The sequence below is a fragment of the Rhineura floridana genome, chromosome 4, assembly GCF_030035675.1.
Source record: "Rhineura floridana isolate rRhiFlo1 chromosome 4, rRhiFlo1.hap2, whole genome shotgun sequence".
NCBI lineage: Eukaryota > Metazoa > Chordata > Lepidosauria > Squamata > Rhineuridae > Rhineura > Rhineura floridana.
This window is the reverse complement of record NC_084483.1, coordinates 117,672,239-117,699,442: the sequence shown is the minus strand read 5'-3', so window position 1 is coordinate 117,699,442 and position 27,204 is coordinate 117,672,239. Positions and strand designations below refer to the sequence as shown.

The 27,204-nt window shown below is 46.0% G+C and overlaps 1 protein-coding gene across 10 annotated transcripts in view; it reads left to right on the top strand.

The window, feature by feature from the left end:
* SYNE1 (spectrin repeat containing nuclear envelope protein 1) overlaps window positions 1-27,204 on the top strand; it is a 598,390-nt gene that overhangs the window by 366,011 nt on the left and 205,175 nt on the right. For all 10 annotated transcript variants that reach the window (XM_061624165.1, XM_061624156.1, XM_061624155.1 and 7 more), the window contains 3 exons: window positions 14,788-14,970; window positions 18,580-18,717; window positions 20,315-20,500. In XM_061624165.1, the coding sequence (XP_061480149.1) occupies window positions 14,788-14,970; window positions 18,580-18,717; window positions 20,315-20,500 (507 nt within the window). The remainder of the gene's footprint in view (window positions 1-14,787; window positions 14,971-18,579; window positions 18,718-20,314; window positions 20,501-27,204) is intronic.

Below are 27,204 nucleotides of genomic sequence, written 5' to 3'. Positions count from 1 at the left end.
TAAATAATAAATCGCCTATTTGATGCAGCCAACTTTCTTCCACTATCTCGCAGAGCTCTGGGCACATTAGGCCTTCAAACTACACAGCCCGAATCTACCACTCTCCCCATGAAAGGGGCTAAAGTCCTTAAGTCTCCAAAATCATTGGATCATTACCTTCCTGTGCTGGACCCCATTGGCAAATTGGCCAAGGAAGAGTTGGATCATCCTCTGCAGGCACGCCGCTTTTCCATTATGGCCAAAAGGCTCTATGCACTGGACCCGGACTTTATGAATCGCTTGCTTGTTCCAGGCATCGACGAGCCAGTCTCCAGTTTGGTTTCGCGCTCGCTCCTTCCAAAGCAAGGGGAATCACAACTAAAGGACCCCTTCGAACGCCACATGGACTACGCCTTGCATAAAAACCACGAGGCTACCGCCTTTACTATTACTATTGTGTTGTATGAGTGAGGATTGTGTGTGTGTATGTCGTGTGTGTGTGTGAATTTAGTGTGTATTGGTGTGAATGTGCATTGTGTGAGTGTCTGTGACTTGGTGTGTGTGTATATGTGAGTTTTATTTGTTTTAATATGTGCCTGGGAGAGAGTATTATACATCGACCGGGGAGACTTTCGGGGGCCCCAATTAGCGTAGTGACGGGTAATGGGAGGTATGGCGTTGTGAGGAGAATGTGCCAGATAAGGGGAACTCGTCCCAGACAAGTAGTGTCTGTGACTTGTTCCGGTTCTCCTCACATCCCCAGGACTGATGGTTGTTCTATCAGTCAGCCTTCGGATCTCCATGTGCTGTTGTTAAACGCCAGGTCGGTTCACCATAAGATCTCCCTTGTCCATGATTTAATTGTGGACGAGGCTGCTGACCTGGCGTGTATAACTGAGACCTGGGTGGGCGATCAGGGAGGCGTTGCTCTTTCCCAGCTCTGCCCACCTGGGTATGCGGTTCAGCATCATGGTAGAACCGAAGGACGGGGAGGTGGGGTTGCTGTGGTCTATAGGAGTTCTTTCTCACTCACCAAGCACCCTGTCCAGGTGACGACTGGTTTAGAGTGTCTCCACCTTGTGTTGGGCCAGAGAGACAGACTGGGAATTTTGTTGGTGTACCGCCTGCCCTGCTGCCCAACAAATTCCCTAACTGAGCTGACAGAGGTAGTCTCGGAGGTACTGTTGCAGTCCCCTAGACTTTTGGTACTCGGAGACTTCAACGTCCATGCCGAGACTGCTTTATCTGGGGCGGCTCAGGACTTCATGGCCTCCATGACAACCATGGGGCTGTCTCAGGTTGTTACCAGCCCAACGCATGTGTTGGGACATACTCTTGATTTGATCTTCGCCACTGGGCATGGAGATGGTGATCTGGTGGTTGGGGATTTGTCATCTACCCCATTGTCATGGACAGATCACCGCTTGCTGAAGTTTAGGCTCACAGCGACCCTTTCCCTTTGCAAGGGTGGGGGACCTATTAAATTGGTCCACCCCCGGAGACTAATGGATCCTGAGGGTTTCCAAAGGGCTCTGGGGGTTTTTCCGACTGAGAAGACTGGCGCTCCTGTCGAAGCCCTGGTTGGATTGTGGAATACGGAGCTGACCCGTGCGGTTGACACGATCGGTCCCATGCGCCCCCTCCTATGTAGAGCTCATACAGCTCCATGGTATACTGTGGAGCTGAGAGTGATGAAGCAAGAGAGGAGGAGGCTTGAGTGCAGATGGAGGCGAACTCCTGACGAATGCAATTATGCTTTGGTAAGTGCTTCTTCTAAGCGGTATATAGTAGCGGTGAGGGCAGCAAAAAAGAGATATTTTGCTGCCACAATTAAGGCATCTCTCTCCCGCCCGGCGGAGCTCTTTAAAATTGTACGAGGGCTTTTACATTCTGGCCTTCGGGATATTATGGATTCATCTGTAGCCCGCTGTGATGAGTTCGCGAGGCACTTCCAGGATAAGATCGCATGCATTCGCCGGGACTTAGACTCCAATGTTATGACAGTGAGTTCCAACGAAGCATCCAGAACGCGGTCTTGTCCTTATTTATTGGATGAGTTTCAGTCTGTACAGCTTGAGGATGTTGACAAGATCCTTGGACTGGTGCGGGCGACCACATCTGTTCTGGACCCTTGCCCCTCTTGGCTGGTGAAAGCTGGCAGGACCGGAACCGCTGGCTGGGCCAAGGAGATAATAAACGCCTCTTTGAGAGAGGGAGTGGTCCCTGACTGCCTAAAAGAGGCGGTAGTGAGACCACTCCTGAAGAAATCCTCTTTGGACCCAAATAACCTGAACAACTATAGACCTGTGGCGAATGTTCCGTTCTTGGGCAAGGTACTGGAACGGGTGGTTGCCTGCCAGCTCCAGGGGCTCTTGGATGACACTGATTATCTTGATCCATTTCAATCCGGTTTTAGGCCTGGTTTTGGCACCGAAACAGCCTTGGTCGCCCTGTACGATGACCTTTGTCGGGAGAGGGACAGGGGGAGTGTGACTCTGTTGATTCTCCTTGATCTCTCAGCTGCTTTTGATACCATCGACCATGGTATCCTTCTGGGAAGACTCACGGAGTTGGGAGTTGGGGGTACTGCTTGGCAGTGGCTCCGCTCCTACTTGGTGGGTCGCCACCAGAAGGTAGTGCTTGGGGAACATTGCTCGATACCCTACCCATTGTGGAGTCCCGCAGGGATCGGTACTGTCCCCCATGCTTTTCAACATCTACATGAAGCCGCTGGGTGCGGTCATCAGGAGTTTTGGGCTGCGTTCTCATCAGTACGCTGATGACATGCAGCTCTATTTCTCCTTTTCATCCTCCTCAGGTGAGGCTGTTAACGTGCTAAACCGTTGCCTGACCGCGATAATGGACTGGATGGGAGCTAACAGACTGAAGCTCAATCCAGACAAGACTGAGACGCTGTTGGTGAGTGCCTGCTCAGATGGTGGATGATCATCCTGTTCTTGATGGGGTTACACTCCCCTTGAAGGAACAGGTTCGTAGCTTGGGAGTTCTTTTCGATCCTTCCCTGTCTCTTGAGGCCCAGGTGGCCTCGGTGGCACGGAATGCTTTTTACCATCTTCGATTGGTAGCCCAGCTACGTCCCTATCTGGACAGTGACGACCTCGCTTCAGTTGTTCATGCTCTGGTAACTTCTAGATTGGACTACTGCAACGCGCTCTACGTGGGGCTGCCCTTGAAGACTGTTCGGAAGCTACAGCTAGTCCAGAATGCAGCGGCCAGATTGTTGACGCGGACCAGAAGGTCCGCTCATATAACACCTGTTCTGGCCCGTCTGCACTGGGTTTCTATTTGCTTCCGGGCTAGATTCAAAGTGCTGGTTTTGACCTATAGCCCTACACGGCATGGGACCGCAATACCTGGTGGAACGCCTCTCCCAATATGAACCTACCCGTACACTACGCTCAACATCTAAGGCCCTCCTCCGAGTACCATCCCATCGAGAGGCTCGGAGGGTGATGACTAGAACCAGGGCCTTTTCAGTAGTGGCCCCCGAACTGTGGAACAGTCTCTATGATGAGGTGCGCCTGGCGCCGACGCTACTATCTTTTCGGCGCCAGGTGAAAACCTTTTTATACTCCCAGGCATTTTAAAGTGTATTTTAAACAGCATTTCCGTATTTTGGATGTTGTTTGGTTCATTATTGTTTTTTTATTATTATTATTATTATTATTTATTGTATTTATTGTATTTATATATTGTGCTTGTTTTTATCTTTTTGTACACCGCCCAGAGAGCCTTCGGGCTTAGGGCGGTATATAAATTAAACTAAATAAATAAAAATAAATAAATAATTCAGTCGTCTGTTTCAGCTTCCATATTTTCAAGAGCAACTATGATGTGGCTAGACGAACTCTTGGATGATCCCGAACCAGACCCTGTCAAGCTCCGCAAGGGCCTGGTAAAATTACACAAGACAGCTGCCTTCGTAGCTGACGCCACACTGGATGCCACCCAGCTGGGAGCGCGAGCTCTAGCCTCACAGGTGGTAGCTTGGCGTACCCTTTGGCTCAGGCACTGGGACGCTGATACTATGGCCAAGGGCAACTTGTCTAGAGCACCCTTTTCTGGGTCCTTACTATTCAGAGACAAAACCCTCAAGGCAGTCTTGGTAGACCCTAAAGACAGCCGAAGGCCAGTATTGGCCTCTTCTAAGAGAGAGGATCGTAGGGCTTTCAGACGTTTCACCCCAGATCGCTCCTTTCAGCCCTTTCGAGGAGCGCGGCCTGCGGGATGAGGCCGCGACTTTCGATCTTCTGATTTCTGCTCCTCCAGGGGAACCTGGAACAGGCAACGTTTCCAACCCAGAGCACAGAACAGGGGAAGTCAAGGGGCCTCAACTTCAACTTATGGCAGGAGAGCTCGTCAGCGCAGACAATACTGATGCTTTCCCTGTGGGGGGCAGATTGCTAATGTTTGCAAGTCACTGGTTACGTCTGACACGGGTCACTTGGGTCAGAGATCTCTTCCTCCATGGTTACGAACTGGAATTTTGGTTGACCCCTCCAGACAGGTTCATTCCATCCACTCTACCCAGAGTTCGAGACAGGTGCCGGATCATGCAGGAAGCCATAACTCATCTTCTCGACATGGCTACAATAGAACCTATACCACCAGAGGAGAGAGCACAAGGGGTTTACTCTCTCCTATTTGCAGTTCCCAAGCGAGATCAGTCATGGAGGGCGGTACTAGATCTCAAATTTGTCAACCATTTCGTGAAATACCGATGTTTCAAGATGGAGTCCCTGGCGTCAATTGTAGAGGCGCTACATGAAGGGGATTTTCTGGCTTCCATAGATCTCAAAGAAGGTTACCTTCATGTGCCAATCTGTCCAACCCACAGACGTTTCCTGCAATTTGCCTTCGGCCCCCATCACTTCCAATATTGACCAACACCTTTCGGTTTCTCGTCGGCCCTGAGAGTATTCACCAAAGTGGTGCTAACCCTGGTGGCTTATCTCTGCCTCCAGGGCGTTCACATTTACCCTTACTTGCACGATCTGTTGATTTGACCAGGTTCCAGAGATTTGGCCCTTTTCCACGTTCACTCTACTCTCACAGCTCTGCGCACCCATGATTGGCTTGTCAACTACGACAAAAGTCAACTACTACCAACTTAGAGTATACAACATTTGGGTGCAATTCTAGACACAACACAGGCCATGGTCTTTTTGTCACCAGATCGAATTACGGCCATCACGGAGATGGCTCTACACCTCCCATGTCATTCGAGGGTGGACTTAACGCTTCTGGCAAGGGCTCTGGGGATGTTTGTCTCGACCATTCACATTGTGCCATGGGCTCGGCACCACACTCGACCCTTACAGTGGGCCTTACTCCCTTTCCAACAGGACATTGCCACATGCAACCACCATATGGTCCACCTGCACCCATCTCTGCGGACCTCTTTCCATTGGTGGGCTACGGCCAAAAATCTCAAACTGGGAACCCCGTTCCGAGAACCAGACAGGACCGTACTCACCACAGATGCCAGTCTGTCCAGATGGGGGGCCCATTGCAATTCCCAGTATGTTCAGGCAGTGTGGTCCAACATGGAAGCAAGTCACAATATCAACTGGCCGGAACTGAGAGCGGTCCATCTGGCTCTTCGGCATTTTCAACCCTCATTCCATCTGGACCACATATTGATTCGCACGGACAATACTTGTGTGAAATCACATCTGAACAGACAAGGGAGAACCAGGTCACGGTGCCTCCAGACAGAAGCATCTCAACTCTTTCAATGGGCCAAAATACATCTACTTTCACTGAGAGCAGAACATCTCAGAGGTGTTTTAAACGTTGCGGCCGACTGGTTCAACAGACAACAAGTGATCCCGGGAGAATGGAAGCTACACCCCATGGTGTTCAGCCTTCTCCAACAACGGTTCGGCATCCTCTCGGTGGATCTGTTTGCCTCCAGTCACAATTACCAGCTACCTCGCTACTTCTTCAGGTACCTGGACAATGACGCGGAATCGACAGATGCACTGTTGACTCAGTGGCCAGCAGGCCTCCTATATGCCTTTCCCCCGATACCGCTACTGGGCAGGACCATCAGGAAGCTGCAACGCGAAAGGGCCCATCTGGTCCTGATAGCACCGTAGTGGCCTCGTTGGCCATGGTTCTCCGATCTGCTCTCCCTTTCAGTGACGGAGTCTTGGAGGTTGCCACTCTGACCAGATCTTCTATCTCAAGGCCCGATTTGGCATCCAGATCCCGAATGGCTCAATCTGACAGCGTGGCATTTGAACGCGGACATTTGATTCATTCAGAACTGTCTAAGGAAGTTGTGGACACAATTCTCGCATCTCAAAAGCAGTCGACCTCTTGGGTCTACCAGAGCACCTGGTCTACCTTCGCTAGTTGGTGTGACTCTCAAAATGTTCTACCATCTCAGGCCAATGTTCAACATCTACTGCAATTTTTACATAGAGGCCTGAAGATGGGACTGAAACCTAACACCTTACGTCGCCACGCCACCACCATATCATCTATTCTCTCCGTCACGTCTCCTACTATTCCTATGGGTTCACACCCGCTTGTCAAACGTTTTTTGAAGGGGGCCATCTTACTGTCGCCAGCAGTTCGTCATCGCTTCCCTTCGTGGAGTTTATCGAAGGTTCTGCAAGCCCTGCAGTGGCCTCCTTTTGAGCCCCTTCGATCTGTGCCATTACATCTTTTGGCCTTCAAAGTCCTGTTCCTCGTGGCGATCACCTCGGCAAGAAGAATCTCAGAGTTGGGGGCACTGTCCTTGGCCCGCCACCTTTGTATTTTCCATAAGGACTCAGTGGTACTACGTCTCGATCCTTCCTTCTGTCCCAAGGTCATTTCAGCGTTCCACTGTAACCAAGACATTGTTTTGCCTTCGTTCTGTCCGGACCCTGTTCATCCGCTCGAGAAGGCCTGGCACTCGCTCGATGTCTGAAGGGCCCTCAAGACCTACCTGTCCCACACCCAGGACATACGGTCAACGGATTCCCTATTTGTATCCTTTCACCCGTGTGCTCTGGGGAAAAAGGTGTCCAGCTCTATGTTATCTTGTTGGTTGTGTGCCTGTATTGCATTGGCTTATGAGTCACTTCAGCTGCCAGTGCCTCGTAACATAAAGGCACATTCCACTAGGTCAGCGGCCACTACGGCTGCATTCGCAACCAATGCTCCTCTAGCAGAGATTTGCAGAGCGGCTGTATAGTCTACCCCAAATTCATTCATAAAACATTATAAGATAGACCGTTACGCTTCTGCTGAGGCATGTATTGCATCCCTTCGGGAGGCATGTATTGCAACAAGTTATTTCTGCTGAGTAGCCAGGAGGCGGTCCCTCCCTATTAGGGGCTGCTTTGGTACATCCCACGTGATGTCGGAGCACTTGAGGAAAATGTACCATTGGTATCACCTGAAGGGTGATTTTCTCAGGTGGTTCGACATCACGTCCCTCCCTTTTTGGAGGATTTGGGGTTTTTTTGCTACCTTACTAATTATCACTCTTCAGAGTTATAGTATTTAAAATTTGTCACCAAGTCAAGACCAATTTGTACCTGTTTAATATGCTTATGATCTTGGGGTTATGCTTTGGGACACTGTTTCCTTGCTGTTAGGCTCGTTGGCCTTTTCTGTCTTTTCAGATATATGTCTCACTTTGGTCTCATCAAGAATGAACTGGAGTAGGAGGGGCTCGATGCCCTAGGTCTTGACTTTGATCCATTCTTGCCTTCGGATGCTACATGGCGCTATATCCTGTATGATGTCGGAGCACCTGAGAAAATCACCCTTCAGGTGATACCAATGGTACATTTTGTTTCCATGCAGGTGAGGGACTCCTGCAGATACCATATTATCAGGAGGTCCGTTCCGCACATCATAGGAAACGGACCCTTAGTGTGGCAGCACCTACCCTGTGGAATTTCCTCCCCTTAAATATTAGGCAGGCGTCATCTCTATTATCTTTTTGGCACCTTTTGAAGACTTTCCTCTTTCAACAAGCCTTTTAAGTTGAGACCTATTCCAGTCTACGTCTGTGTTGGAATTGCTTTTTAATATATATATATTTAAAAAACAATATGTTTTTTAACCTGTTTTTAAAGATGTTTTAAGAGCTTTTTCAAAAAAATGTTTTTAAAGTTGTTTTGTTTTGGTGTATTTTAGGGTCAGTTTTTATGATGTTTTGGTGTGTTTTTAGCGCTTCTGTTTGCCTCCCTGGGCTCCTGCTGGGAGAAAGGGCAGGATATAAATCAAATCATAAATAAATATATAAATTTTGGTTAATGACTGTGCCGAGGTATTGATAGTCTTTGACAAGTTCAGTGTCCTCGTTGTCAACTTTAAAGTTACATAACTCTTCTGTTGTCATTACTTTAGTCTTCTTGACGTTCAGCTATAGTCCTGCTTTTGTGCTTTCCTCTTTAACTTTCATCAGCATTTGCTTCAAATCATTACTGGTTTTTGCTAGTAGTATGATATCTTCTGCATATTTTAAATTATTGATGTTTCTCCCTCCAATTTTCACACCTCCTTCAACTTGGTCCAATCCCGCTTTCCGTATGATATGTTCTGCGTATAGGTTAAACAACTAGGGTGATAAAATACACTCCTGTCTCACACCCTTTCCAATTGGGCACCAATTGGTTTCTCCATATTCTGTCCTTACAGTAGCCTCTTGTCTAGAGTGTAGGTTGCGCAACAGGACAATCAGATGCTGTGGCACCCTCATTTCTTTTAAAGCATTCCATAGTTTTTCATGATCCATACAATCAAAGGCTTTGTGTAATCTATAAAGCACAGGGTGATTTCCTTCTGAAATTCCTTGGTCCGTTGCATTATCCAATATATGCTTGCAATATGATCTCTGGTACCTCTTTCCTTTCTAAATCCAGCTTGGACGTCTGGCATTTCTTGCTCCATATATGGTAATTTGTTGTAGAATCTTGAGCATTACTTTACTTGCATGGGATATTAAGGCAATAGTTCGAGAAATACTGCATTCCCTGGGATCTCCTTTCTTTGGAATTGGAATGTACATGGAACGCTTCCAGTCTGTGGACCATTGTTTAGTTTGTCATCCTTGCAACTCTTTTATAGAGTTCTTCATTGTATTGCTTCCATCTTTCTTTTATTTCATCTCGGTCAGTCAGTGTGTTCCCCTGTTGATTATTCAACATCCCCGCTCTTGGTTTAAATTTCCCTTTAATTTCTCTAATTTTTTGGCTCTTATTCTACCCTTTTCGTTGTCCTCTTCTATTTCTATACAGTAACTATTGTACTCTTTGTCCCTACATACTAGTCACTGCATTGTTACATTTAGGATTCTGACCGTGTTTCTATCTCCTTTTGCTTTTGCTTTCCTTCTCTAACCATTTTAAGAGTTTCTTCAGTCATCGATTGAGGTCTTTCTCTCTTTTTAACTAGAGGTATTGTCTTTTTGCATTCTTCCTTGATAATGTCTCTGACTTCACTCCATAGTTCTTCTGATTCTCTGACAACTAAGTTTAAAGCCTCAAACCTGTTCCTTATTTGATCTTTACATTCTTCTGGGATGTTATTTAAATTGTATTTTGGCATTATGATTGCTTTATTGTTCTTCTTTAGCTTTACTCTGTTTTTCAATATGACCAGTTCATGATCTGTACCGCAATCTGCTCCTGGTCTTGTTTCGTAGAAATCCAACAACATCTAGAAGTTACCAAGTTGACTATCCCTGTACCTTATTATGATTTTCCTTATGAAATCTGGAGCATATAGAGAGAAGGGTTCTAATTAAAGAGGGGAAATATCACCCTTTGGGATTGCTATGGCAAGAAGCACTATCTCTGTAAATGGGCTGTATGTAAAATATTACAAGACTACTTGTAATCTTGTTCATGGTTCATGTATGTACGTCATTCAGTTTATTTCCCATCAACTGATGGAACAGTTGAGTGCATGATGCAACTCCACTGAAAAACTTAATGTAACATTAAATACTGTTTCTCCTGTGCATGGAAAAGCTGGTCTCAGGTGGGTAGCTAGCTCCTCCTAGCGGTTGAAGGCAGAAGAGTGCTAAAGAGTTTTTTTTTTTTTACAAGGACTTACTGCTCTGCGCAGCTCCTTATTTCAGTTTCTCTTCTGCCTTCCACCAAGAACGGTTGATCTAGCTCCTCTCTGCATTCAGGCCTGTATAGTTTGGTGTTTTTTTCCTATTGTGTGCCTGTACCTTTTCCTTCCTTTACTGTATTCCTACGTGTGTCTTGTTTAAAACAAAAAGGGGGGTTGTAATTTTCCATTCCCCCCCGAGACTTTGCTGCAGCGCTGAGCCAATTGCGAAGCAGCCACCCCACCGCTTTGGCTGTGAGACCACTGTCTTCTTCGTTGGACTCTGCCCCTCCCCACCAGCCTCGTTTCTCAGATGCATCTGTGCCTGCCTACTGGCAATCACCCGACTGGCCTTCTCCTTTCATGGTGTGAGTGGGGACGCCTCTTGCAGCGTGCTCCCCATGACGCTGAGTGCCTGCCACCCCCTCCTCCATCCTCTAGCCCACGGAAGGCCTCAGCAGGACACTCCAGCCACAGGGGAAGTGTATTCAGCACCTGGCCCAGCTATTATCACAGCCCTTAGCCCCCATAAGACCCACAGCATGGTTTGCGCCCATGGAGAAGGCAACACGCAAATCGGACCACCCACCAAAGAAACCTAAGTCACTTCAGCCTCACACTACAATAGAAGTCATGCCTCCGCCATTATCCAACCAGGCCCTAGGGTCTTTAGGTTCTATTGAATCCCAGGCGGAGGTAGCCATAGCCCACCCCTCTTCCAGCAGGCACGAGGTGGCTGAGGCGTGTACTGTTGTGGACAGGGTGGCTCCACAACAACTGGCCCCAACCACCAGGCAGGTCATCACTGGACCCTTATGCCACCTCACAGGGCAGGCATCCTCAACTTCAGGAGGAAGCAACGGTGGACCCAGACAACGAGCTGATTGTCCTCAATGAGGAAGAATGGAGTGGAGATTCGGAGTCAGGAAGTAGTGACCAGTAGGATTTTCCAGGCGGCTCATTTCCTTTCACTCCTGTGCAAGGTAATGGAAGCTCTGAACCTTAATTATCCAGAAGATCCTCCGGTTCCCTCAGCATCTAGAATTTTGGCTGTGTGTCCATACCCGAAACCCAAGTCTAGGGTGCTAAAACTTCCATCACTGTTGCCTAAAGTGATGAAGTCCTAATTTAATGCCCCACTGCAGTTCAAGAAATTGGGTTGCAACTGCCAACAAATACTATATGTTGGAACAACACATCATGGACCAACTCAAGGCTCCTCTGGTCGATGCCCCCATAGTCAATTTACTAAATCCATCCTTGAACCCGAAAGACTCGGATGCCCACCTCAAGAATCCGTCAGAGTGCAAGCTGGATCTAGGCCTTAGGAGGATTCATGAGGCCAGTGCACTCTCCATCAGAGCAGCAGCAGCCTCCTCAATCTCGCAAGAGCATCGCTGCTGTGGCTAGAGGACCTATTGGACAGCCCGCAGCAGGTTCCGGCTCAAATCCTGAAGTCTGTTCTGAAAATCTCGAGAGCAGTGACCTTTATGGCAGATGCATCCATGGACGCCATGCAGTTTTCGGCAAGATCATTAGCAGTGAGCGTTTTCACTAGAACGACTGTATGGTTACGCCATTGGGAGGCCGATACTGCAACCCTCTCTAATGTTGCTTCTGAGCCCCATGTGGGTGGCAAATTATTTGGCAGCAGCGCCCTAGCTGGGGTCTTGAAGTCAAAGGAAAAGAAGAAAGATATGCCTTCTGCCAAAAAACAAGATGACAAAAGATTCTTCCATAGACCTTTCCATCCTTATTTGCCCTCCCAGTCCTTTCGAGGCTCCAGGGCACTCAGAAGAGCAAAGGAGTCCTGTACCAGCCATCCCTTGCGGAATAGGCAATATACCCAGTCTAAAAGCCAACAACCTTTCCCCAATAGATTGGGTTTTGGATCCAAGGCTTGTGAAAAATGAAATGGACTGCCTTCAAGTCGATCCCGACTTATGGCTACCCTGTGAATAGGGTGTTCATGGTATTCAGAGGGGGTTTACCATTGCCGCCCTCCGAGGCTAGTCCTCCTCAGCTGGCTAGGGCCTGCTCAGCTTGCCACAGCTGCACAAGCCAGCCCCTTCCTGTCTGCAACTGCCATCTGGGGAGCAACTGGGCTACTTGGGACTATGCAGCTTGCGCACGGCTGGTGACACGGCACGTAACCCCTGAGCCACTCCCTGTGAGGGTGATCTTTAGCTGGCCCTTGACACCCAGGAGACATGAGCGGGGATTTGAACTCACAGACTCTGGACTCCCAGCCAGGCTCTCCTCCCCACTGTGCTATACCGGCTCAGGGGAATAAGCATCAGTTCTGACGCCAGGGTCCCTCAGGTGGGAGGATGCCTTCAATACTTTGCCTACCGCTGGAGGGACACATCTTCGGACCAATGGGTACTGCACACCCTCAGATACGGACTGAGGCTGGAATTCACCTCCCTCCCTCCAACCAAGTTTATCCCTCCCCCTTCTCAACATCTCCAGACAAGCAGGAAAGGACTCTTCAAGCGATTGCCCACCTTCTGCAGATTGCGGCAATACAGCCCGTTCCAACAGGCAAGAGGTTTTCAGGAATCTACTCAGTATTCTTCACCGTCGTGAAAAAAGACGGATCTTTCAGGGCAGTACTCAATTTGAAGAACTTAAATCAGTTCATAAAATACTGCAGGTTCCGCATGGAAACTTTACTGTCCATCAAGGAAGCATTGAGAAAGGGAGACTTCCTCTCATCTATCGATCTGAAAGAGGCCTATCTGCATGTCCGTTTTTCCACCTCACAAAAGTTACCTCTTGTTTGTGGTGGGGGAGGATCACTTTCAGTGCAGGGCCATGCCCTTTGGTCTGGTGTCTGCCCCCAGAGTATTCACAAAGATCATGGTTGCTCTGGTGGCACACCTCAAGACGCATGGGGTCCATGTCTTTCCTTACCCGGATGACTTTCTGCTTCGGTCTCCGTCCTTCCACAAGGCTTGGGAAGATCTGCACATCACCCTAGCATGCCTCAAGGATCACGGTTTCCTTGTCAACCAAACCAAGGGCCAGCTTTGTCCAGCCCACCGCATAATACATTTGGGGGCCACCAAAAACTCGCAGCAGGGACTCATAATGTTAGCTCAAGACAGAGTAGACAAGATAATTACAGCTGTCACACAGCTCCTATCTTCGCCTTCGGAGGATCTTATGCATCTGGCAGGTATCTTGGGGTTGATGGTCTCAACCTATCAAACTCCACCATGGACACGTCACCACTCTCAACCACTCCAGTGGGCGCTACTGCCTTTTCAAAGCGACATTGCGACCAGGCATCACCAGAAGGTAGCACTTTCACCACTGCTCCATCGCTCCCTGCTTTGGTGTGTGCACAAACCAATTCTACTAAGGGGAGTGCTGTTCCAGGACCCTGATCACCTGACAGGCTGGGGAGCCATTCACGACGGCCAGATGATACAAGGGACTTGGTCACCACAGGAGTCAGTACTTCCAATCAATCTTCTGGAGCTTCGTGCAATTCGGCTATCCCTGAGGCACTTTGTGGAGATCAAACGGTTGGGCGGTGCTGGTTAGGACAAACAACGTATTGGCCAAATCACATTTGAATCATCAGGGAGGCACACGCTCCCCACAACTACAGAAGGAAGCTGCCCTACTGTTCCAGTGGGCAGAAACACATGTGGACTCGATCCTCATGGAATACCTCAAGTGTATATCTCTAAAACAAAACATCTCTGTCAGACATTTGTCTCCTTCCACCCAGAATCTTTTGGGAAGAAGTGTCTTCGTCCATGCTTGCTAGGTGGATCAAGGCATGTATCACACTGGCCTACGCCTCTCTAAAGTTAACCCAGCCAGCCAGGATAGTGGCCCACTCAACTAGGGCAGCAGCCGCATCGGCAGCATTCTCATGTCACACATCTATTGCAGATATTTGTAGAGCAGCTACATGGGCCACACCTAATACGTTTATTAAACACTATAAGATTAACACACATGCATCAGCAGAGGCAGCTTTTGGGAGGAGAGCGCTACAGCACGTTCTCCCAGATCACTAGTATAATCAGCCTAGCAATGTTCCCACCCTACATGGGTCAGCTTTGGTATGCCCCACCTGAGATCAGCTTTTCCACAAACAGGAGAAAAGACTTTTGGTCTTACTGTAAAACGGTTTTATCTGTACATGTCAAAAGCTGATCTCAGGGCCACTCCCTAGGAGAGCTGGGTTGCCATCACTGTATTTTTCATCTTAGGCCTACAGCAGAGAGTGTATGAGTGCTGTTGTCTCCTGTTTCGTGTTGATGGTTCCTATTATTTCTCTTTGTCATTTCCTCCTGTTGGTTGGCTTGTTATCAAAAACTGAAATAAGGAGCTGCGCAGAGCAGGAAATCCTTGTAAAACAAAAACTCTTTAGCACTCTTCTACCTTCAACCACTAGGTGGAGCTAGCTGCCCACCTGAGATCAGCTTTTGACATACACAGAGAAAACTGTTTTATGGTAAGACCAAATGTCTTTTTTGCATGCATGCAAGAAAATTATGAGCCACTCCAGAGAAACTGAGCTGGAAGCTGTAGGAGGGAAATGTGCACATCCTGCCCATTCCTTCGCTTATCTAAATAAAACACTGAAAATAGTGTAACAGTACCAGGCTTTGAACAGACTTTGAAAGGAGACAATTGCCTACTTTTCGTTCATCCTTTTTTTCTTTTCTTTTTGTGTAACATATTCTTTTTTCCCTCTAGCTCCTGGGTGAAGCATTGGACAGTTGCAACATAAAGCTGGTGGAACTAGATGCAGTTGTCCAGGACTTTGCAGAGCAGAATCCTCAGCTGGCTAAACAGCTGGCTGGCAAGATAAGCAAACTGACAGCACTTCACCAGCAAACTATTAGGCAGGCTGAGTACAGGTCATCAAAGCTGAATCAGGTATGGTATTAAGTTAATTTGATATGTTCTCAGGTATTGTTGGGATATTGATAACAGCCGTTGTAGGATAGGTTGAAGGCCACAATTCCATGAGAGCACCTGGAACGTGGTACTGGGCGCACAACTCAGCTTCTAGACAATTTCACATTTCTTTTTTTCTTCTTTTTTAAAAGATTTCCAGCCCAATTGACTGTTAAGATAGGCAACACCTGCTGAAACTTCAGAAGCCAGATTCAAATTTATAGTAGGCTGCGTTTCAGCAACCTGCGTACTCCCTTGCCCCTCATCATGACTAACAAAACCAGAATACAGAACAAATTGTGCAGAAATAACAAAATATGCAAGTATGTTTAGTTTCTATGTTCAGAGCATAATGTAGAATTTTGATTTTCTTGGCATAAATCTTGTTTTTTATTGCAAACTACGCGCTATGGTGGCTATATAATAGGAGAGGCAAAGGTGGAAATTGTGCATATCTTTAGATGTTCAGTTCTGTCAAACTCTTTTTGAAGCTTTGTTAGTCTTAATTTTGAAAAAATACAGCTTTACAACACAATCCTATACATGTCTATTTAAAAGTAAGCTGTCCCCTTTTTATTGATGCTTACTCTCAGGCAAGTATACATAGGATTGCAGTCTTAGTGGGCCTCTTAGAATCTAGTAAGTTCAAACTGCTTTAAGAAAGTACAGCAAGGTAAAGCCCTTGTGGATGATTTTTTTCTCACTAGACGCCCTTAGCTAGAGGATTCATGTTTGATTATACTCAATGATCTCTTGTCTCCTGTGAGCTTAAACCAGTTAACCCAAATGACAATTAATCCATGTGATATATTGCATGTTAATATTATTGAGTGAGCAATAATAGTTTTTAACATTGTGTAAAATGATAAAAGTTCAACACATTGAGTGTCCAGAAAAGTCTCTCGTCTCATGGAAAAAGAAACAGATGGTGGAAATATTTATATGTAAAAATGTAAATGTACTGCCCCCAAGTCGATTCCGACTTATGGCGACCCTATGAATAGGGTTTTCATGAGGCCGTGACTGGCCCAAGGTCACCCAGTGAGCTTCATGGCTATGGGGGGATTCGAACCCTGGTCTCCCAGGTCGTAGTCCAACACCTTAACCACTACATGTGTGCTCATCCCTATACTCACCCTTTAAGGGATATTAACTTTTACTTATGTGCCATCTGAGTGCTCATAAAACATACTTTTCACACATTCCATATGACTACACACAAAATGCCTGCAGACACTCAGAGCATTCACCGCCATCCCCTTTCTTCCTTCTGCCCCATGGCCTAGTGATTTACGTGCAGTGAGGGGAAAGAAAGCAGAGAAGGAGGTGGGAGCTCCAGCTTCCCAGTGGCCCATTCATTCCAACTATGGAGGGAATTGGGACTTCATCCCAGCATCCCCCATGGAATTAATGCAAATGGCATCATTTCCCCACAAGGATTTCTGGGATTTATAGTCTAAGTCCCTTTTGTGGCAGGAGAGGTTGCTCTGCTAGGAAGTTGAAACATCAGTACCCCTTTACCCTGCCCTAGCCATGGTTTGTAGGTTGCTTGGGGCAGGGAAAATAGTGCTGGAGAGGTGCTGGAGGTGGCAACCTCCTTTTTAACTGCATGTCAAGCAGGACTCTGTTCAGCTTGCAGATGTGTGTAGGCATTCAAACAGGACACTAGAACTTTAGAGCACCCCTTTTCAAATACTTGTGACATTCTTTAAAGTAACATTTAAAGTCACTTCTAACCCTGACAAATCCTAATGTGTCCTTCATACCTAGAAACAGAGCCGCCCCTAGGCATTGGGAAGCGGGGAAGCGGGGCAGTTGCCCCGGGCCCCATGCTTTGAGGGCCCCCCCATGCTTGGTGATCTGCTCACCAGCCAGCTCCTTCCTTCCTGCCTGCTCGCCTTCGCCAGGCAAGGCGCAGCACTCGCTTGCTCTCTTTGTGCCTGGGATGGGGGCTTGCATGCCTGCCTGCCCACCCGCCATGCCGAAGCCGCCACCGCCGCTCCTGCTGCGGTCAACGAGTGGTAGCCACCCCGGGGACAGCAAGCTGGGCCAGCAGTTCCAGGATTGGTGCCTGCAAACCTACAGCGGCGACTCAGCCAAGACCGTGACCCGGAGCAAATGTGGGGGACCCCCAACTTTGCTTTTGCCCCAGGCCCCGCACATGCTAAGGGAGGGCTGTGATGTTCCTATATATTAGTGTATATATGGTAAGTGCTGGTTGTTTAGAGTATACATGGTAAGTAGTGAAAGAGGAGGGGGAGTGAATGGGCAATAGAATGCTTGATGATTGGCTGAATGTTTAAAATGGCTGACAGTATAAATGAAAGGATGACAGGTAAATCTGGGTGAATGTGAGGTGGCGAATTGTGGAATCTGGGGGGAGAAGAGAAAGAGTGGATTGCTTGGTGGGGTTTAGAGAGTTGTTTACCAGGAGGGAGGTGGAGTTCGGATTAGTATTGAGTAAAACCATATGCTTATGTGCCTTAAGAAGAAATCTTGTTAATCTTGTTAGCTTTGTTATCTGTAATAAATACTTAATTTGGTTTACCAAAGGCCTGATCCTTGGCTGGGGTTTCACAGACCAGAAGGGAGGGTAAGGTAATGACCAAGGCTGAAGGGGAACTGTAACAAATGGTGGCAGCGGTGAAGAGAATAACAATACCAGTATTCAGAGTCTCTGGGAATACTAGTATTGGGACGTTACTGGTGGTTGCCTAGCAGGGGGATCTGTTGAGATCTGTGCTAGAGCGGGGAGAGAAATCATAAGAGAGAGCGGTCTGGACTGGTGGAGTCCCTGGTGGTGCCTAGAGACAGGCAGTAACCACGAGCAGGTAGGAACCTGACAGGGAGAGCCAGGGAAGGACGCATCACAAGGGCCTGCCGAGAGATGTTGAAATCTGTTGGATAATCCATATTTTGAATAAATGGGTGTTTAATGTTAAGTGATTTAGCAAATAATAGCTTTTTAGTAGCATTAATATATTGAGCGTTCATACACTTTTGGGTAAATTATCAGATCTGTAATTGCTGATGAATTTTAAGCAACAAAATTTGTGACACTCTGTGAGGTGTTAATAGCTTGTAATGTTCCAGTTAGGTAAGTATAATTCATTATGGTAGACCGGCTAGATAAATCTAGTTTTAAAAGAATTTAATTATAGAGTGAATAACGTCAAAAGGGGTAAACCAATGTTAAATCAAACAAAGAATAAAGAAGGTGCAATTAAGTGTTATGGATTAAGGAAGCAAGCAGACATTTATAAAAGAACCAGATTGTTCTTAGTACATATGCAAGGATACACCCACAGCTTGACATCAATATGTTCTAATTCTTCCATGTAACATTTTAAAAATAGCTACGTGTGCATAGGATATAAGCATAATATGCATATGGCAAATGTACTAATTTTAACATAAGCAGTACAATAGAACAGGAAGTGAGAAATGTAAATGTTAAGAAGCTAAAGGAACTGAAGTAAAAGCATTTGCAAGGTATATGAAATGACAATATTTCAGACACCAGAAGTATTTTCCTATACAAGACTGTTCTTTAAATTTATTGAAGTTAGATTTTACTTGTCTTTTCAGGCCAGTTCACACTTTGACGAATATAATGAGATGCTAGAATTCATACTGAAATGGATTGAAAAAGCTAAAATCCTAACACATGGTAACATCACATGGAATTCTGCCACTCATCTTCGTGATCAATTTATGACTCATCAGGTGATTTTAACAATAACATTTTTTTCAGATAGTAGCTGAAGGCACAAATTATTGCACCAGAGATATGGCATTTGTAAGGTAGTTGCTGCCTCTAAACCAGCCTTTCCCAACCAGTGTGCCTCCAGATGTTGTTGGACCACAACTCCCATCAGCCTCAGCCAGCGTTGCCAATGGCTGAGGCTGATGGGAGTTGTGATCCAACAACATCTGGAGGCACACTGGTTGGGAAAGGCTACTCTAAACTAATGACATTAAATATTTTATATCTTCATACAATCTCAGCTAGGGTTTCACCTTTTGTCAATAGCTATTTTACTTCTTACATGACAGTTTGAAAGCTTGAGAAATCAGGATGCAGGATGAAGCCATTTTCTGAACAGTCGGATACAAAAGGTTGGGAGCTACCTATATGCAAATATTCTTAATAAAAATAATGTGATACAGCAGATCAAAACCAATGCCAAAATAAAAAAAACCATTATGCTAAGTCATGCCATCAACATCAGAAAGTCCCTTGCCTCCCATTTGTTGCCAGTAAGTGTGTTTTTCTCTCCTTTGATTTTGACTGACTGACATGGAGGATTCTGTACTAACTGGTCTTTTGTGGGTTAGGCTGCCTCTAATCACATGCCAATGAGATAGAGTTTTGGTGCCTTGGAAATTGCATCAAAGGATGTGTATAATATGTGAAGTACATGAGGCTCTGCCACATAAGGCCCTATCAGACAAACACAGTCTGCTCCTGGCACTGTCTTCCCCATAAAGTATCAATGTGGGCTTATAACTCATCACCAGAAGGCTGAGTGGTTATTTTTTCCTGTTTTAGTCTGGCAAATCTATAGAAGTGAGACAACCACTTCATGCTTCATGCTTCCAGCACTGCAAGTAGTTGCCATGTAATGAGTTAACCTGGTTTAATGGATCTGTTGCTTAGGTTCTCTTAATTTACTTGTGACAGAAATACCATAATTTCTTAACTGCCCTGTTCATTTTGTTGAGATGAAGAAGAGTTGCTCCAGAGGTTATTTGGGGGAAGAATGCTTCATCCCCTGGAAACTCCAGGTTGTTCACTTGCATGGGCAGTTCTGGTTGAGCAATAGGCCTAATAAGAGTTCTTCTTGCTATCTTTTCAGGGGAATGGATGACTAAAGAACATTAATACAGTGAGGCAACTATATAAGTAACAGTTTTTAAAAACCTGTTTGATCCCCATTTCCCTAGTACAGCCTTTCCCAACTAGTGGGCCACCAGATGTTGTTAGACCACAACTCCCATCAACCTCAGCCAGCATTGCCAATGGTCAGGAAAGATGGGAATTGTGGTCCAACAACATCTGGTAGCCCACTAGTTGGGAAAGGCTGCCCTAGTGGATGCTTCCCCAATCCTGGCAGAGCTCTTAGAAATGGCCATGTTCTTGTGATGTCTTATGCCTTCATTCTGATGTCTGAGGCAAGACAGTATTCAACCATGTGATTGAAAAAAAATAGTATGTATTTTGGGTGCTGGCTAAATATAGTTGAACTTAATCCTGAGCTTAACATTTTGCTTAATCAGAATCTGAAAGCTGAAACAAATTCTGTTGATTACTCCCATCTAGAACATGTTTGAAGAGTCTGGTGAGATCCATGGGGACCTTGAAGCCATGAATGAGAAGATAGACTATCTAAGAAGTGTATATTCAACTGAAGGAATGTCTCAGCAAGTGTCAGAGCTTGGGCGACAGACTGAGGAATTACAGCAAATGATCAAACAGCGACTACAGGATATTCAGGATGCAGCCAAGGTAGGTGGAATGTCCTTCATATCCATCTGACAGTTTGCAGGTCTGCATCATGACTGTGCAGTGCCAGTATAGATTGTCCTATTGTGATTATTTGTTAATAACGTTATTGTAATTTTATCTGTTTTGTTGTGAATTTTAACTTTTTGTATGCCATCCTGCTTGAATGCATGAATATACATTGGGGCCTAAATAAATAAATATGCTGCACTTCTAGAGCACAATGCCCAGGGAAATCCTTCTGTGTCAGTGTGATGCGTCCTTCCCTGGCTCTCCCTGTCAGGTTCCTACCTGCTCGTGGTTACTGCCTGTCTCTAGGCACCACCAGGGACTCCACCAGTCCAGACCGCTCTCTCTTATGATTTCTCTCCCCGCTCTAGCACAGATCTCAACAGATCCCCCTGCTAGGCAACCACCAGTAACGTCCCAATACTAGTATTCCCAGAGACTCTGAATACTGGTATTGTTATTCTCTTCACCGCTGCCACCATTTGTTACAGTTCCCCTTCAGCCTTGGTCATTACCTTACCCTCCCTTCTGGTCTGTGAAACCCCAGCCAAGGATCAGGCCTTTGGTAAACCAAATTAAGTATTTATTACAGATAACAAAGCTAACAAGATTAACAAGATTTCTTCTTAAGGCACATAAGCATATGGTTTTACTCAATACTAATCCGAACTCCACCTCCCTCCTGGTAAACAACTCTCTAAACCCCACCAAGCAATCCACTCTTTCTCTTCTCCCCCCAGATTCCACAATTCACCACCTCACATTCACCCAGATTTACCTGTCATCCTTTCATTTATACTGTCAGCCATTTTAAACATTCAGCCAATCATCAAGCATTCTATTGCCCATTCACTCCCCCTCCTCTTTCACTACTTACCATGTATACTCTAAACAACCAGCACTTACCATATATACACTAATATATAGGAACATCACATTTCCCCCCCCCTTAAACAACGGCAGAGTATTATTCCTGTTCCAGGATTTATACGTCGCGTTAACAAATAAAAGTCTCTATGGGGAAAATGTCTTTCTTTGTTCCTCTGTCTGGTCACATCACTGCAGTCCCAGCCACTTGCCTGGAAAGTCCATCGGTCAGTACATTGTCCTTGCCTTTGATGAACTGGAAGTCCACTTGATAGTCCTGTAGGGCCCAGGACCACCTCTGCAGCATAGTGTTATGGTTTTTCATAGTCTGCAACCATAACAAGGCCCGATGATCCGTAGTCACTGTGAATCTTCGTCCCCACACGTATGGGCGCAACTTGTTCAGTCCCCACACGACCGCTAGGCACTCCTTCTGGACCGACGAATAGTTTTTCTCCCTCGGCGTCAGCTTGCGACTCAGATACGCCACTGGATGTCTGGTGCCTTCTCTCTCCTGCAGCAAGACGACTCCCAGCGCGAGGTCCGACGCATCTGTATCCACGATGAATGGTTTCTCATAGTCTGGTGCTATTAATATGGGTCCTTGGCACAAGGCTTGCTTCAGCAGATCAAAAGCCTTCTGACATTCATCCGTCCATACCACACGCTCAGAACACTTCTTCTTGGTCAATTCATGCAAGGGGGTTGCTATTTCCCCAAAATTTCTCAGAAACTTCCTATAAAAACCAGCCACACCCAGACATGTCCTTACTTGTTTTTTGGTTAAGGGGATCGGCCACGCTTGTATTGCCTCCACCTTGCTCCATAAGGGGGTGATTTTCCCACTCCCCACCTTATGTCCTAAATAGATTACTTCCTTTAGTCCAAACTGGCATTTCTTAGCTTTTATTGTGAGGCCTGCTTTTCTTAAGGCCTCCAATACTGTTGTCAGGTGTTGAACATGCTCAGGCACCGACTTGCTAAAAATGGCCACGTCATCGATATAGGCCACTGCAAAATCTGACATGCCTCGCAACACAGTATTGATTAGCCTCTGAAATGAACTTGGTGAGTTCCTTAGTCCCATGGGTAAGGTCACAAACTCATATAACCCATCTGGTGTACTGAAGGCAGTTTTGGCTCTGGATTGCTCGTCTAGTTCCATTTGCCAAAATCCTTTACAGAGATCTAGTGTAGAGATAATGGTTGCTGCCCCCAATAACTCTAACATAGCGTCTACCCTAGGCATAGGATACACATCTGGGACAGTAATTTTATTGATTAGCCGATAATCAATGCAAAACCTTGTCGTTCCATCTTTTTTCGGAACCAGGACAATACTTGAGGCCCAGGGACTGATGGATTCCCTGATCACTCCTAATTCCAGCATATCTTCCACCTCCTTTTTGATCTCATTCAAAACTTTCCCATTCGCACGGTACGGAACAGATCTGATTGGGGCATGATCTCCAGTATCAATGGAATGTATAACTATACTGGTTCGGCCAGGTTTGTTGCTAAAGAGATTCCTATAGGTTTTCAAAACTCTCAGAATCTCTTCTTTTACTTCCTCCTTCACCTCCTCTGACCATTCCACTTGATCTACCCCTCCTTTGTCTTTGCTTTCCTGTACCAAATCCGGAAGTTCAGGCCCACTTCCCTCAGGGAATAAGGTAACTTGCAACACCTGTGCATCCCTGGTATGGTAAGGCTTCAACATATTTACATGAACCACTTTGCTTTTGTTTAATTGGTCTGTGGTAATTACATACGTCATTGTGTCAAGCCTTTCTCTGATGGTATATGGTCCTTCCCAGTTAGCCTGTAATTTGTCATGTTTCCTGGGTATGAACGCCATAACCATATCTCCCACATCATACACACGTTCTCTGGCTGTTCTGTCATACCAGTAACTTTGCTTCTCCTGTGCATGACTCAAATTCTCTTTCACTACTTCCATCATTGATGTTAATTTATTGCGGAATTCCAATACAAAATCTACTACAGAAGTTTTGTACTCTCCCAGAGTTCCTTCCCATGAATTTTTTAGCAGTTCCAAAGGTCCCCTCACTTTTCTAGTAAACATTAGTTCAAAGGGTGAGAAGCCTGTTGACTCCTGAGGGACTTCTCTGTATGCAAATAAGAAGCATCCCAACCGTTCATCCCAGTCTTGTGGGTGATCTTGAACATAGCTTCTTATCATGCCCTTCAAAACTCCATTGAATCTCTCAGTTAGCCCATTAGTGGCGGGATGGTAAGTAGTGGTCTTTAGATGTTTTAGACCACAACATTTCCACATACATTGCATCACTTCTCCCATGAATACACTGCCTTGATCCATCAGCACTTCATGAGGGAAACCCAGCCTCATAAAGATTTTTAATAAAGCCTCTGCCACTACAGGGGCTTCTACAGATCTCAGTGCTTCTGCGTCTGGGTACCTGGTGGCAAAATCCACCACCACCACTAGATATTTCTTGCCATGCCTTGTGGGTTTGGAAAAAGGGCCCACCAAATCTATTCCCACTCTATAAAAGGGTTGTCCAATTATAGGAAGGGGCTTTAAGGGTGCCTTGGTCTTTACTCCACTCTTTCCCACCTTTTGGCATATTCCACAAGATAGACAATGTTGTTTTACATCCTTGGAGATATTTGGCCAATAATAATGTGCAGCCAATCTCCTCTTGGTCTTTTTTATTCCCAGATGTCCTGCACATGGGACATCGTGGGCTACCTCTAGCAATCTGGTTCTGTATTTGCTAGGTACTATCAATTGCTTCACTGGTTCACATTCATCCTTTCTTTCAGCAGGCATCCACAGTCTATATAAAATCCCATTCTCACACACAACTTGATTCCTCAGTTTGTCAGTGAAAGGAATCTGTTGGGTCAGGGCTTGTTCCTTTACCTGCTTCAAACTGATATCTTTATGCAGCTCTTCCCTGAATTGCTCTGCTTCTTCCCCAGAGACCACTTGATACAGTTTGTCTTCTTCAGCAGGCCTGCTAGTGGTTGCTATGGTGACCTGAGGCTGGTTAACAGATTCCACCCTGTTTGTTTCAGCCCCCCTTAATATGGCTTCTTTTTCTCTGCCAATTTGCTGTCTGGTCACTACATAGATCTTTCCTTGGGTGCCCATTACATCCCTTCCCAGTATTACTGGTTCTTGTTGCTGGGCATTAATGCCTACTTTATATCGGCCCTCTCGGCCTCTCCAAGTCATTTCCACCAGGGCCACAGGCAAACTTTCTGGTTGACCCCTCACTCCTTGGATAGTCACAGTTTCCTGAGGTAATATTACCTCAGATTTTATTAAATCTGGCCTCAGTAATGTCTGAGCGGCACCAGTATCAAGCAATGCCCAATAATTTGCCCCTTGTACTCTCACTTCCTCTCTCAGACTTGAATCAAGGTCTGTTACTTCTGTCCAGTTTATCTGGCAAAACTGAACCTTTTTCGCTGTTTCTAAAGCCTTGGGCTCTGTTTTCACTGCCCTTGTCTGAGCAGGATTACTAATGGGGTTGGCAACCTCACATTGAAAACGTAGGTGCCCTGGTCTACCACATTTGTAGCATAATTTCTCCTCACTTTTAGGGTACACAGATCCACTCTGGGGTGTCCTGTGCCCTTCAGATTTTAATGGAGGACTCACTTGCTGTGGTACCACATCCCTTCTGCCAGCACTATATGGTCTGGGTTTAAACTCTCTTGATGTTTTCCCCACCCAGCCAGTTCTATTGGAGACGAAGTGATCCGCCATCTCTGCGGCCTCCTGCACAGATGTAGGGGAACGGTCTTTGACCAGGAGCCTTATTTCTGGTGGTAACTGATGGAATAATTGATCCAGTATCATGAGGCTTTTCACCTCTTCCACTGACTGAGCTTTGGCACTACTCATCCACTTTCCAAATATATCCATCAACTTTGCTCCCAGTTCCACAAAAGACCTCCCTGTCTGTATCTGGCAATTTCTGAAAAGCTTTCTAAAATAATCAGGCCCCAGTCTGAATCTTTTAAACACTGCTTCTTTGAATTCAGCATAGGTGACGGGCTTGTCTGAGGGGAAATATTGGTATACCTCAGCCAATTCCCCTTTAATCAGGTTTGATAAATACTGCATGTATTTATCTTCAGGTAGCCCCCACAACTGAGCTGCTTTTTCAAAGGTACTGAGGTAAATTTGAGGATCTTGACCAGGCTCATAGACAGCAAAGTCCTTTGGAGTAATTTTTATTTTTGCTCCATCTCTCTCTTTCCTTGTCTCCTCAGAGTGAAATTTCTCTCTATCAAATTTTAACTTTTCTACTTGTAATTCAGCATCCAATGCTCATTGCTTCTCCCTCTCCTCAAACCCCAATCTCATTCTCTCAATTTCCAACTCCCTCTGTTTTTCCTTCTCTGCACCTTCCATCCTCAATCTCTCAGCTTCCAACTCCCGCTGTTTATCTTTTTCCTCAGCCTCCATCCTCAATCTCTCAGCTTCCAACTCTCTCTGCTTGTCTTTTTCCTCAGCCTCCATCCTCAATCTCTCAGCTTCCAACTCTCTCTGTTTTTCCTTCTCTGCACCTTCCATCCTCAACTACTCTCTCAAGTACTCTATATAAGCGGGATTGCTTAAATATCCTTCTGGGGTCTCTTCTCTGACAGGTTGTTTTTGCTGGGCAGTTGCAAATCCTATAAGTGCTACCCTCAATTCATCTACCCCTTTACCCTCATGAGGTAAATTGAATGTTATGCAGTTCTCCACCAGCTCCTCTCTTTTCATTTTTATGTATTCAGCCATGGTGTTTGAGTTCACTCACTCTTTGCCACACACTCTTTGCCAGTCACTCTCACAAGAAATCTTGTTTTGTTATTTCTGTTTGCCACACAACTATTAGGGATTGTCTAGTATTCGTATCTCACTGCTACAGCCAACACCTGTGATGTAGTCTCCTTTGTCACCATGTGTCTTTGGGACTCTCTTTGGTTCGTATCTGGATTCTCTGTTGTTCGTATCCCACCGCTACTGACACCACATGTGATGCGTCCTTCCCTGGCTCTCCCTGTCAGGTTCCTACCTGCTCGTGGTTACTGCCTGTCTCTAGGCACCACCAGGGACTCCACCAGTCCGGACCGCTCTCTCTTATGATTTCTCTCCCCGCTCTAGCACAGATCTCAACAGATCCCCCTGCTAGGCAACCACCAGTAACGTCCCAATACTAGTATTCCCAGAGACTCTGAATACTGGTATTGTTATTCTCTTCACCGCTGCCACCATTTGTTACAGTTCCCCTTCAGCCTTGGTCATTACCTTACCCTCCCTTCTGGTCTGTGAAACCCCAGCCAAGGATCAGGCCTTTGGTAAACCAAATTAAGTATTTATTACAGATAACAAAGCTAACAAGATTAACAAGATTTCTTCTTAAGGCACATAAGCATATGGTTTTACTCAATACTAATCCGAACTCCACCTCCCTCCTGGTAAACAACTCTCTAAACCCCACCAAGCAATCCACTCTTTCTCTTCTCCCCCCAGATTCCACAATTCACCACCTCACATTCACCCAGATTTACCTGTCATCCTTTCATTTATACTGTCAGCCATTTTAAACATTCAGCCAATCATCAAGCATTCTATTGCCCATTCACTCCCCCTCCTCTTTCACTACTTACCATGTATACTCTAAACAACCAGCACTTACCATATATACACTAATATATAGGAACATCACAGTCAGCCCCATTGAAATGGATGGAAGTCTGTCCGATTTGTCTCCATGGTGTTATGTAGGAGAACATCCCTGGGATTACGCCTTGAAAATACAATTTTCTATGATCTATACATATTA